The sequence below is a fragment of the Octopus sinensis genome, linkage group LG18 (assembly GCF_006345805.1).
Source record: "Octopus sinensis linkage group LG18, ASM634580v1, whole genome shotgun sequence".
NCBI lineage: Eukaryota > Metazoa > Mollusca > Cephalopoda > Octopoda > Octopodidae > Octopus > Octopus sinensis.
Window position 1 is genome coordinate 45,076,472 of NC_043014.1, and position 14,309 is coordinate 45,090,780.

Here is a 14,309-nt window from a genome sequence, read left to right on the forward strand (position 1 = left end):
AATGACATAGGTATGACATGTAAAATCAATACATAGAAACATCAGCCAATGGGGCAGACTTTATAAGGTTGCTTAACCAGCTGGAAATGACAGTCAAATCTCTCTCACATTGCACTCCACTGTCTTAAAAATGGGAAAGAGACAATGTAATACTAGATATCCCTAAACTGGAGTGCTTTGATTATAGAGATGCTCAATCGCGATTGCCCTGATATATTAAACCCCCTCAAAATATTGTATGGAAAATAAATAATTATAAAACATGTTAAGTATAAGAAAAGTAACTAATAAATTTACATTCATAAACAGTGTATATTCTGGTTTTTGATCTCAAGATACTACATTTAATGAAAGAGATAACAGGAACTGAGTTGTTTCTGCCGAGGTCGACTTTGCCGTTCATCCTTTCGGGGGGGGGGGTCAATAAAAAGTACCAGTTACACACTGATATCGATGTAATCAACTTAATACCTATGTCTGTCCCTGTTTGTCCCTTCTATGTTTAGCCCCTTGTGGGTAATAAAGAAATAGATATACGGTGCTGCAGATGACCCGACCTCCCACAGAAGCTTGTTAATACATTACCCCTACTAAAACAGTGCTAAAACATGTACATATCTCTCCTGCCTATTGACTATTCTCTACCCTCACATCTCCCTATTATCTCTTCTCCTTTTCACTGTAACTAATCTATACTAGTCTTATCTCCCCAGTATTTCTTCTATTCACCATACCATGTCATCCATTCTGAACCCCTACTACCTCCCCCACTCATACCTTGCTACCGTTCCTTCCTCCACCCCTCTGAATCATGAAGCCTGAAGGGAGTGGAGGTGGGATGGGGTGGGGTTGCATACTTGCAGCCTTCACTCACTCTCCCTGAGTCTTCTGTCACCACACTTTCTTCTATTTACCATCTCAGGCACATTCTTTTGAGAATATACTCTGGCACCTCTTCCTTGTCCTCTATCACACTCTGCTATCACTCTTTCACAACAATACATTCTTTCCATCGCTGGAGCAAGACATTTTCTGACCTGTCAAATCTGGTTGGTTCCATGCTAAATAGAAAGTGTTTGTAAAATAATACTGCTGCCACTGATGACAATGTCAATGATGATGATGATGATGATGTACACTGCATTTTGCATGTTGCAAATGGGGAAAAAAAATTATGATCAGGAAAGGCATCCAGCTGTAAAATACTCTCACAAAGAGTCCCATCTGAACGATGCTGGCATGGAAAAAGCACCACTGCCTTCGTCATCAATTTGAAATAACTATCTTTTGGCTTGTGAAAACTACAGGGAAATAATCACTTATGTCTTGTCTTATCTTTTAAAACTGTGTACCTACAAGCATGTTATAAACATGTGTACCTACAAGTACACTGAACCACAAAAAAAAAAAAGACAATTTTTTCCAATGTCATTTTTAATATGGTAAATTCTGGAAATTTATTTCGGGGATATACAGGGGCTAGACAAAATAATGGAAACACCTAGCATCATAGCATCATAATAGTGAAATATCTATAAAACCGTCAAAAGCTTGTTTATTTTTGTGTTTTTTTATTTATTATTAGTGTTGCTTAATTTCTTTTGCTAAAATTGCTCTTTCTTTTCAGATATCATCAGAAAAAGTTAATTAAAATTCATTAAGATGACAGATCTATTGAACTTTCAAAGAGGTCAAAAATTATTGGTGTTCATATGGCAGGGGCTAGCATAACAAAAACAGCTAAAATGTTTGGTGAATCAAGAAGTACTGTCTCAAAAGTAATGACAGCCTTTGAGAAAGAGGGAGAAACCTCCTCATCGAAACAAAATTCTGGAAGAAAACCAAAACTTTCAGTTAGGAACTGTTGGACTCTTATGTGAATTGTTAGAAAGGATCACAAAAGTACAGCTCCCAAAATTACTGCAGAGCTTAATGACCACTGAGACAACCCAGTTTCCACAAAAACTGTTCACCGGGAGCTGCACAAAGCTGGATTTTATGGGAGGGCTGTAATCAGAAAACTACTACTTTCAAAAACAAATGTTGCAAAGTGTTTAGAGTAGAGTAAAAACCTACAGGATTGGTTCCTAGAGCAGTGGAAGAATGTTATTTTCTCGGATGAGTCATCCTTTACCTTATTTCCGACCACTGGCTGAGTATACGTGTGGAGACAGCCAAAAGAAGCATTTGACTGCATGTGCATCTTGTGGAGGTTATGGGTATAAAAATCAACTTGAACTGCATTCCTAGCATTCATAATTTGGATGCATCAGGTATGACCCGATTGTTAACAGTGCAGAGAGAATGAACTATCAGCCAATTGCAAGCAAGGCAGCATGCCCTGGTTGTTGCTAAAGCATACAATGTCCATGTCAGCACCATCTATCACTTGCAACAGTGATACAACACCAACAGCACTGCAGACCATGCCCGCAGAGGGTGACCCCAGGTGACCATGCCCAGTCAGGACCACTTCATCCACCTGCAATATGTCCATGTTCACTTCAGACAGGACAGCATGACAGCTTGTGAGACCATTGGCACTGGACAGCAACCCATCAGCAACAACATGGTATGACGTCGACTGGCTGCCAACAACTTGCATTGCTGTCATCCTGCTTGAGGGCCTGTCCTCACTGCCCACCACCATCAGGCATGACTACAGTGGACTACACAGCACTGACATTGGCAGCATCAACAATGGAAGTCGATAGTCTACTCTGATGAGAGCTGGTACTGCGTTTCCACCTCGGATGGCAGAGTGAGGGTGTAGCATAGGAGGGGTGAACACTACAAAGATGCATGTGCCATGGAGAGAGATGCGTGGAGTGACCAAAGCATCATGGTCTGGGGTGCTGTAGGCCTGAATCAAAGAATTGGGCCCCATGTGTTCCAAAATATTGGTGCAAGCAGAGGGAATGGCATCACAGAGCAGTGTTACATTGACCAGATCCTAAGACCTCACATCATGCCTTCTTTACATGTCCCTATAGCCACATGTTCTAGCAGGACAATGCACCTTCCTTCACAGCCAGGGTCACCATGGACTTCCTGCATCAGCACAACATCAGAACCATGTTGTAGCCAGCTCTCAGCCCGGATTTGAACCCAATTGAACATCTGTAGGATGAAATCCATAGATGGCTGAATCAGGTGGTCCCAAGGCCGACAACTCGTTTGGAACTGGAAGCAGTTTTCCTCAGGGTGTGGACACAGGTGCCAGTGGCTTTTGTGAACCACTTCATGCACTCCATGTACCGACAGTGTATGACTGTTTTGAACACCCAGGAAGGGCATACACGGTATTGAACGTATCACATTTTACAATCTTGATGTGCTGAATCTGTCCACTACCAGAACACATGACAATGACCTATAGACTGTTGTCAAAGTGTATCCAAGAAATTGACTTTATCAGATTTATCAAAATTTATCTTGGACATAATAAAATTAAAACATATTTCACAGTCACACAGGTCTTTGCGTTTCTTTTGCGGTTCAGTGTATGTATAACATGTGTATGTGTGTGTATTTGAATCTAATGTGGATGGATACTCATTCAAACAGGAAAGACGGTCATCAATATTTATGGAAGTAAAAATATTCAAAATGCAATAGTTTCACAGTGTCACTCTGACACGTGCATACACACATACAGATATGCAACACATACACACACAATCACATATACTTAAGTTTCCATTCTACACTGACTCACAGTGAATGAAAATAAGACCAATGGTGGGTGGACAGTTAAATGGAGTGGTAATTAGATAAGATTCAGGTGTCTGGTCTATAACTGAAACCTTACCAGTCTATGAGGGGCACAACACCCTACCAGCAATTAGTAAGCGGAAAGAGAGATCTTTAGTGTTTTAGTAAAACACAGAAAAGAACAAAGGGGGAGGCAGGAGGGGGGTGAGAAAGAAACCAAAGGCTATATAAAGAACATGTAAGGTTATAATTAAATTTGCTGTAATGATAATGACGATGCCGATATTGATAGTGATGATGGTGATGAATGTAATAAGGAGAAGGAAGAAGTGGAGTGGAAATGAAGTAGGAAAAAGAAGACATTGTTTTTATATTTTTTATTAATGGTCTTATAACTGTCCTGGCTACAGAGTTTTTATTAATAAAAATAATGCTATATTATTAATAATTTTAATCAGATAGTATATTGCAAAATATGAACAGATTTGTTTTCTCATTTAACAATGATAATGCCAGAGCGAGTGAGCCATGTTTATGGAAAATATCTCTAGGAAAAAGCATTACTGTCACAACACCGCATTTTTCTTTTCTTTAAAGCATGGAGTCTTTGTTTTTGTTTTTTTTTTTGTTTTTTTCATGAAAATAAATCAATATAATTTTAAAAAGTGAATGAAGAAAGCACTCAGCTTTTGAGAGTAGGAACTGACAAAAGTAAGAGAGCTCTTAACACTTGTTTTAACTATATTTCCATTATATTTTGTTAGCTTATAAACATTACATATAGTCATCCTTTAACTTTTGTTTTCCATGCTGAATGGTTCAACATGATCGAACAAGTCAGAGGACTGCACTGAGCTCCAATGTCTGTTTCAGCATGGTTTCTATGGCTGGATGCCCTTCCTAATGCCAACCACTTTAAAGAGTGTACTGAGTGCTTTTTTCCGTGGCATGTACATTAGTGAGGCCAACAAGGAACTTGCAAGACAAGGCCCCTCAGGGTGCAGTATTGAGGGAAATTGTTTTGTGCCAGGTTTTGAGAGGCTAAAAATAAGAAAGAAGGCCAGGAATAGGTGCCTTGCTGTACAGGAAACACACAGCTACTCAAGCAGGGAAGGTAGAAAGGATGGAGATGAGGTATCAGAATATACCCATTTCTTTACTACCCACAAGGGGCTAAACACAGAGAGGACAAACAAGGACAGACAAACGGATTAAGTTGATTATATTGACCCCCAATGCGTAACTGGTACTTATTTAATCGACCCCGGAAGGATGAAAGGCAAAGTCAACCTCGGCAGAATTTGAACTCAGAATGTAGCAGCAGGCGAAATACTGCGAAGCATTTCGCCCGGCCTGCTAACATTTCTGCCAGCTCGCCGCCTTTCATAGGTATCAGAATATACCCTTTCATTAACCCTTTCATTACTGTATTAATTTTGAAATGCTCTGTGTTTCTTTCAATTATTTTAAATATAACAAAGAATTTAGTAAATTAACTTTGTTATCATTAAGCTAGTGTTAGGAACATGAATTTTAACTAAGATTTGGTGGAAGATTTGAATTCAAAACTTATGAAAACAAGACATTTATACTAAAGAGCCAGAGCCAGTTTCAGCTGGGTTGGTAACGAAAGTATGAGAAGGTGGAAAAAGTGAGAATAGGAACAAAGAGTCAAGGATAGCTGAATGGGTAGGTTAATGGGTGAAAGGAGTGATAGATTGTTAGAGATGGGGATGTAGGTGAATGCAGTGAATGCAGAAAATGAGCGGTAGTATGGTCAATGGTAAGTCTCAGTTTTGTGAAGAAAGGAAAATAGGAGTGGATCATGAAGGAAGGGGTGGCAGGAAATAAAAGGGGTAGGCCACATGCAGCAGTGTAATAAAACTGTACATAGACGGGTAGGGAGATGATGTGCACTCCTGGCATTTCAGCTTTTCCCCAAATTTAATCTCCACTTACTGAATCACTTCTATAAACCAGAAACCTAAAATGTAACTTGCAAATGATTTTTCAGCTCATTTTCTAATGTCAGACTAATTGCAAAGTTGCACGAAATCTTGTAAATGATACTGTTTCTAAATAAGATTCCTTGTACATAAAGCGTCCTACTTTTAAGCCTACTCTGTTTTCAGCTAGTCCATAAGCTTCAAATGGGATGAAACTGGATTCAAAGACAGGGAAGTCTTCTCACTTTCAGCAGGTTCACTCCACTGATGTCTAAACTTTCAGACAAGCGTAGTTGGATGGATGGCAGCCAGTCACTAATTTCCTCTTAGCCATTTTTATGAGGCCATAATGAGGAAGATGGTGATGGTAATAGTGCTGGTAATTATTGAGGTAATGTTTGTAAGGATGGTAACGAGAAAGGTAGTGAATATAGTAATGACAGCAGTGATGGTGATTATCATGAGTTTGATGATGATGATGATGATGATGATGATGATGATGAAGAGATGGAAAAGGGGAGAAGAAAAGAGGAAAAGTCAGAGGAGTGTAGTGTTGTAACTTCAACTTGGAATTATATAATGCAATCTGCTGCTGCTGCTGCTACTACTACTACTATTGATGCTACTGCTTTTGAAGTGTAGGCAATTTCAGGAGATGAGTAACAGCAACAGTAGTTTGAATTGTCCATTCCATTGCAAGATTGTGATATAGTGGATAAAATTGAGACCTTGCACCAGAAACAAAGATATTCCATGTTTGAACACAGCCAATGTGCGTGTGTGTGTGTGTGCGTGTGTGTGTGTGTGACTCTGTGTGTGTGTGTGTGTGTGTGTGTGACTCTGTGTGTGTGTGTGTGTGTGTGTGCTGTGTGTGACTGTGTGTGTATGTGTGTGTGTGTGTGTGCGTGTGCATGCGTGCGCGCGTATGTGACTGTGTGTAAGAAAAGATCCACTGAAGATGACTGGAAAGTAGATCAAATGAATCAGACAAACAGAGACATGAAATACGAGGTTAAAAGTTCAGAAATTTCAAACTGTATATAATCAGTTTGTTTAGTAAATCCGCAACACATGGAAATAGATAGAAAATGTGGAACTTATGGAGATAGAAAACCTTATTTTGTTTGGTGGGGATGTCGGTAAGCTGATGATTAGAACTGACAATTCAATGTTTCAGTGCTAAAAAGCATTTAGTCATAAAGATGATATTAAGATATTTTTTTAAATTTTTTTTTTATTGCCCACAAAGAGCTAAACAAAGAGGGGACAAACAAGGACAGACAAAGGGATTAAGTCAACTACATCGACCCCAGTGCGTAACTGGTACTTAATTTATCGACCCCGAAGAAGAATTATGAACTTGGAAGAAATTACAGAATACTAAACTGAGACACTTTTCTCAATTTTGTTTGTAACTTCTAATTTGTGTATTCAGATCCTTGAAATTTGCCTCTCATTTCTCTGTTTTTCTTTTAGTCATATTTCGTAAGCAGAGCAAGGGTCGTCTTCTGGTATAACTTTGGGGCTGACCAAAACCTTGTGAGTGGATTTGGTAAACGGAAACTGAAAGATGCCTGTCGTATGTGTGTGTGTGTTTAGGTGTTTGGGTGTCTTTGTGCCAGTGTTTGTTGCTCCACCACTGCTTGACAACCAATGTTGGTGTGTTTACATCCCTGTAACTTAACAAAAGAGGCTGATAAAATAAGTATCAGGCTTTAAAAAATGAGTACTGGGGTCAATTAGTTTGACTAAATGTCTCCGAGGTGGTGTCACAGAACCCCCAGCATGGCCGCAGTCTAATGACTGAAACAAATAAAGGATATAACAAGCCAATCACTTGTTCACAGTAGTTATAGTGATGAGAGTGATAAGGGAATGTCACTGCTATTTTGACATTATTTAGATCCTTTACTGATATACCCTGCCAAAATACAAGCATTCACCTATGCACGCGCATGTACATACACACACACACACACACACACACATGATGGGCCTTCATACAGTTTTCGTCTTTCATCTACCAAATACCACTGACAAAAGTACTGGTGAACTTGGGGAATTAATATTAGATGCTTACCAAAAATGCAACACTACAGATCAAGTTTGAAACTACCTGGCTTCAAAACAAACTTTTTAACCACATAACCCTATGAGCATCCATATATAATGTATTCATAAAATACCAATAGTAAATTGGGATCAATTTGATTGTCTATACTATAGATCACCTTCAGAATTTTGTCTTCTGCTAACTGAAAAGAATTATTAAGAAGTGGAACTAAACACATTGTTTTTGTTTTTGTTTTTTTCCTACTTAGTATGGGAGGGGTCAGTGCTCAGGACACTTTGTTTTTCAGGGCCCATGAGACTAGTTGAATGAAAGGAGAGAATTATCCTCAAACCAGAAACCTGGCCCAAATGCTTTTAGCTAAGTAATATCCACTAAGGGCCATCCAATAACCAGGTGACAGATTAAGTCGACCAGCCAAGAACTTAGAATGCAAAGAAATGGGACAAATACTGCTGAGCATCTCACCCAGCACTTTTAACAATTCTCCTAATCCACTGCTCAGATGCTGTGCTTATTTTATTGACCCCAGAAGAATGAACAACTTTAACCTTAACTAGATTTGAATTGAGATCACAGAAAGCTAGAAAAAAAAACTCCATGGTACTTAAATGTCTGAGAATTTGCCTCTGGCTGAGGATAACACCCTACTTTTCTCCAGGATGTTTTAGAAACTCTTCAGAAAAATGATGATGCTGCCATTCCTTCCCTGACTAAGTCATATAAAATAAAGTTTCTGCTAGTTTTAACAACTTTGCATTTCTCTGGAAGCAAAAAAAAAAAATGTAACATTACTTAAATATATTATGATCAAATCAGTCAATTAAACATTAATTCTTAAGAAAACTGACTTTGTGAAGTAAAGTAAAAGAAATCAATATTTTGTGGGAGTGCTAATTGTATTTTGGCACCTACAAGAAAGAAAGAAAGACAGGCTACTCATAGATACATAAGCTTAGTGATAAACATTTAAAAAGAAAATTTTTTATTAAATAAAAAAATATTGTAACTTACAATATATAAATCAGTATTGTATTGGCGATCTGTCAAGGCAGCACTGGTTGTAACAGGATCATGGCCTGTCTCTGAAAAAAAAAGGTATTATTCAATATTTTGTCACATAATTTCAACATTATTTATATCAGTAATATCTTTAAGAAAGAAATAATCATTTTATTTTCTGTATTATGTAAAAATACACAACTTTGTGCTTTTGAAAAGAGAAACTTTTTAACATATTAAAATGCATCTATTATTCACCACAAAACCCATGGAAATTCTACAGGTTTTGCTCGAGAAAGCTGAGAACTGTAATAGTCTGCTGCTATTGTGATGGTGAAGACAAAATTGTGTGTGTGTGTGTGTGAGAGAGAGAGATATGGAAAATAATATTGTAACAAGTATTGGTTGAGGTGGTAACAGTGAACAATAAAGGGGTGGGAAAAGGAATACACATACATACATATAAAAATTAAGAACTATAACAGTTTGTTGTGGTGATGTTGATAGGGTGTTAGTCAATAGATCTGATGGTGATGGATGAATGCATTAAGGAGATGACAGCATGTGCATGCATGCACGTGCACACACACTAAATATAAAAGTTTACTGAGGTGATGATGTCAGTTGGGTGTTAGCTAATGAAGGCGGAGGTAGTGGTGATTGTATTGCTGTAAGGAATTTATGGTAAACAATTTATTTTTGTGAACTGAAAAAACAAAAAAAAATACAGTATGATTTAGCACATGTGCTTTAGTGTAGTTGCTGTTGAGCAATGTCACTGCCATCACCACTACTACCCTGACCACCACCAACAAACAATCATCATAAATAAATAAATAAACATCATCACTATTGCCACCACCATTATTTACTATTTATCATCTCTTACTTTCTCCTCATTTGTCTACAACTTTTTTATCCTCTCACATTTCCTTTGTCTTTCTTATTTGAATGCTAATCTCTTTTATCTATCTCTCACTCTCTTCACCAATATCAACAGCAATATCACTGTTATCACCACTGCCACCACCACTACCATAACTACCAATTGTTGCTTTTTTGAGTCATTTCCCTGAGTGTATCACAAAAGGTAGGCAGGAACATACTATTGCATTAATATATAGATTATAATCTTATATAATAGCATTATATAATTATCATTATCATATCCTGCAATAAATCAATTTACATAGATTTTATAATTTTATATTTATGTATTAACACTAAATTATATCGTGAGAGAAAAATAAATGTGCAAAATGTAAATTAAAAAAAAAAAAAGCAAGTGAAGACATTAAATATATATGCTATAAAATTTAATCTCATCAAAAATTCTCTTTTCCCATAATTTAAATGAGATTTATAATGTAAGAACTTTTAAAAATAAAAAAAAAATTGATGCATTTTATGGTTTGCACCAATAAAAATATGAAGAGCATTTAAAACACTCTACTTTCGATTCAATCAATGCTGAAATAAATCAAGAGCCTCCATGCATCAGAGCTGTGCATGTATTGTACCTGTCTATAGAGGCCCTGGCAAGGTGTTTTTAGGAAGACTGGCAGCAGTGGCTTATGCATGCCAGTAATTCTTCTTCACATTTCCACCAATGTTAATCATGAAAATGAAAAATTCTCTCCTCTGCTTTCAGGTCAATACAGCAAGGTACCATCATTGCTGCAGCTAGGTACCAGTGTTGCTCTCAGAATGAAAAGAACTGGAACAGATGCCATACAGCATCTTACCAGACACTGTAACAGTTCTGTCAATCACTACCCAGAATTTGTACTTTTTCTTTTTGTAGTCCTTGAAAGTAAGACAAAAGGCAGAATCTGAACACAGAGTGCAGAGTATCAGAACGAATACCTATTTCTTTACTACCCACAAGGGGCTAAACATAGAGGGGACAAACAAAGACAGACATAGGTATTAAGTCGATTACATCGACCCCAGTGCGTAACTGGTACTTAATTTATCGAGCTTAAGGCAGCAAGCTGGCAGAAACATTAGCACGCTGGGCGAAATGCGTAGCCGTATTTCATCTGTCGTTACGTTCTGAGTTCAAAATCCGCCGAGGTTGACTTTATCTTTCATCCTTTCAGGGTCGATTAAATAAGTACCAGTTACGCACTGGGGTCGATATAATCGACTTAATCTGTTTGTCTGTCCTTGTTTCTCCTCTCTGTGTTTAGCTCCTTGTGGGTAGTAAAGAAATAGGTACTTAATTTATAGACCCCCCAAAAGAATGAAAGGCAAAGTCGACCTCGGCGGAATTTGAACTCACAATGTAACAGCAGACGAAATACCACTAAGCATTTCGCCCGTTGTGCTAACATCTCTGCCAGCTCGCCGCCTTCGAACAAATACCATGAGGCATTCCATTGCTCTAATGACTCGTCCAATTTGCCTAACTTATATACAATGTTTAAACTCAGGTAAGATTATTTATTTCCTATAACCACTTAGGTCATAAAAGACATCACTGAAGAATTTTTTTTTTTTTTGTGGTGTATCAAAGAATAATCAGCTTGTCAGAACCCATCCTTCTCAGAGTAATTTATTGGTAAAAAACCTTCAATTTCTAATAAGGAAATGGCAAATTATTGAAGTCCTCTCCTTTTTAAACGATATTAATCATGTAAAAGAAGTTAAATCTGAAGCTGATACAATGACTTGGCTCACAAATAATTAACCTCACTTATTTCTGTTCGATAGTGCCCATTAAATTATGTTTACAACAAGAGTCGATAAAATTTTGCTTTTATGTCATAACAAAGACATTAAAAAAAATACAGATTGGTTTTTATGAGGAAAAATCATTGCACTTGTTGTGAAAGCAGAAAAAATAGGAGAAAATCAGTTGATTTTCTATATAAAGTTTTAATATACAATATCATTTCTGCACTTCACCCACCTTTCATACTCAGTTCCAATATAGAACACCTGTTTCTGACATCACTCAAGAAAAAGGGTGGGTTATGTGTGTGTGTGTGTGTGTGTGAGGGGCAGTGAGAGAGAGAGGGAGGGAGGGAGAGAGAGAGAGAGAGTTCTACTGTTACACTGAATAAAAAATATCAGCTCCTTGTAGTTCTGGAATTGTGGATTGGTTTGGAACTCTCTCCAGAAAAGTTAGTTATTTAAAAATATGAATCTGGTTGATTCCACATTGCTGGAAGTGGTTGTTGTTTAGTGTAGCCCTGGTCATCTCTGACTGAGCAGATTTATATGTAATCAACTGCAGGTGTACAGGGCTATATGTGCTATGAGACAATAAGAGAATTTTTGCCAAGTATCCAAAAAGGCATATCACCAAACACTGCATCTTTAGATACCTTTATACCACATTTGTGGCAACAATATCTGATGGTCTGGTTTTGGCATTCAACTGTATAGTCTACATATGACAAAGCAGCATTTTCATGCAAAAATATGAAGATATTACAAAAGAAAGACATTTCAATAAAAACGAATTTTATTTCAAGAGAATGAAGAAAATGTTTATCTAAAATGCCAGAATCTATAAAACAATTAATTATGTAAACAGTGACCAATGTTCCCATAAATCTTTGTTGCAGGTGTGTGCAGAAATTTGTCTGTATCAAAATTTTGTATCTCTTTGCAAAGTATGTGCATATTCCTGCATGTAACCATTTTCAATTTTAAAATTTTGATTTCATCTTAGAAACCTTGTGTGTGCACATATCTTCCTTTTTACATGCTAGTTGTAAAATACTCGTGGACATGTATAAATGCACAGCTAAGAAGGAACATCAGCAATGGCATTGTTATATTATAGCAAAGTTATTTCTGATTGCATTATCTTTCTTAAATATGAATATTACAACAGAAATTATTTATCCTGGTTCAAACGATCTACTTCATAAAGTTCTAACTTGCTGAAACACTAGTGACATATTTTAGATGTTCAGTAATCAATGTTTATAGCAAAACATTTCTTGAGAAAGAGAAAGAGAGAGAGGGGGTGGGGGAGAGAAAAAGAGGGGAGAGAGAAAGAGAGAGAGCGAGAATAAATGTTTTTTTTGGTAATCTATCAAAAAAACATCATGAGAATGTTTCAATTAACAATGCTACCACATTCTAGCTTTAGGAGATTTACATGCCAGTGATTGAAAGTATGTTCCTCAATGGTCCAGTATGATGTTTATTTGAGAAGTTATCAGGATTTTGAACTTGTGAACTGTGTAAATTAAAATAAACCAGCATGGTCTTACAGAAAAATGACAGCCGACTGAGCTAGTAGCAGCTGTCACAATATATCTAAGGCATTTTTTTTTATTCTTCCGCATTAAAGTAAAATATCAGTATCCATCAACCAGTGGGAAATACTATTTTCATTTATTTATGCCAGGTTACTGTAAATCTATTCATTCTACAAACAATAAAATGAATGTTGAAGACCTTCTGGGAAAATGGTAAAATCTTTCAAAGACATTACAAAGCCCTGCAGTGACGATTTTCAAAATTTAAATAATTTTTCAAGTCTTGTTTTTGTTCTATTACTGTGTAATAAATATAAACTCAATATGTACAATTACTGCTGGGAAATATATATATAAAAATATTTATTCAGTTTATATCATAGCCTAATTAAAATAAACTCATTACTAAAAAAATAAAACTACAGTCCAAACAAATTTAATTTTCCTATTACTTAAGCACATATGTATATGCCTGAATGCAGTAGTAAGTTAATATGTATCAACTTACCAATGTGTGCTTCTCTTTGTGTCCAGATATTAAAAAGAATTCCTAATTAGGCTCGTAATGTGTGCAGCGATTGCTAATTTTTATTCTTTCAAATTGTTTTATTTAACATGAAATAATTTTCATATGCCTTTTATATCAATAAAAGATGAGGATGTTGCCTTTGATCAACAGTTGATCTCAATATTGGTAAACCTTTTCACAGGATTAGATATGAGAATTTCTGAAGACCCATTGCATACATAATATGACCCGTGCTGAACCAATGAATTGGCAGCTTCCTCACAGTTCACTTTTATTTTTTCTTGCCGGAATTGACAGCGACCTTCCTAATCCTCATTCCATTAACTCTGAAATCCACCAAAGTCCTCTTATCTCTCCTTCTCTATTTCTGGCTTTCATCTAAGTCACTTTTATTTCCATCCTCTTTCACTAATATCACTACCACCACTTTTCATCATCTTTTCTGTCAAATGTTTTATCCTTTAAGCTGAAAGACATCTCCAATGAATATCAAGAATCAAAGTAGCATTTAAAATTACTGTAATGCAAATTTTACTTATTTCTAGTAAAAACAAGATTTCTCGACATCTCTTTTTCTCATGTACATGGTCAAACAAACTCAGAAGAAAGTTATTCAACTCATTGGCAAATCTTTCTAATTTTGGCGCAAAGCCAGTAATCTTGAGGGGAGGCGGCAAGTCAATTATATTGACCCAAAAGGCGGCGAGCTGGCAGAAACGTTAGCGCGCCGGGTGAAATGCTTAGCGGTATTTCGTTGTCGTTATGTTCTAAGTTCAAATTCCGCCGAGGTCGACTTTGCCTTTCATCCTCTCGGGGTCGATAAATAA

The 14,309-nt window shown here is 36.8% G+C and overlaps 1 protein-coding gene across 5 annotated transcripts in view; it reads right to left on the bottom strand.

Moving 5' to 3' along the window:
- Positions 1-14,309, bottom strand: part of LOC115221474 (immunoglobulin A1 protease autotransporter) — a 323,801-nt gene that overhangs the window by 180,008 nt on the left and 129,484 nt on the right. For all 5 annotated transcript variants that reach the window (XM_036510960.1, XM_029791663.2, XM_029791660.2 and 2 more), the window contains exon 2: positions 8,746-8,816. In XM_036510960.1, coding sequence (XP_036366853.1) covers positions 8,746-8,816 — 71 coding nt within the window. The remainder of the gene's footprint in view (positions 1-8,745; positions 8,817-14,309) is intronic.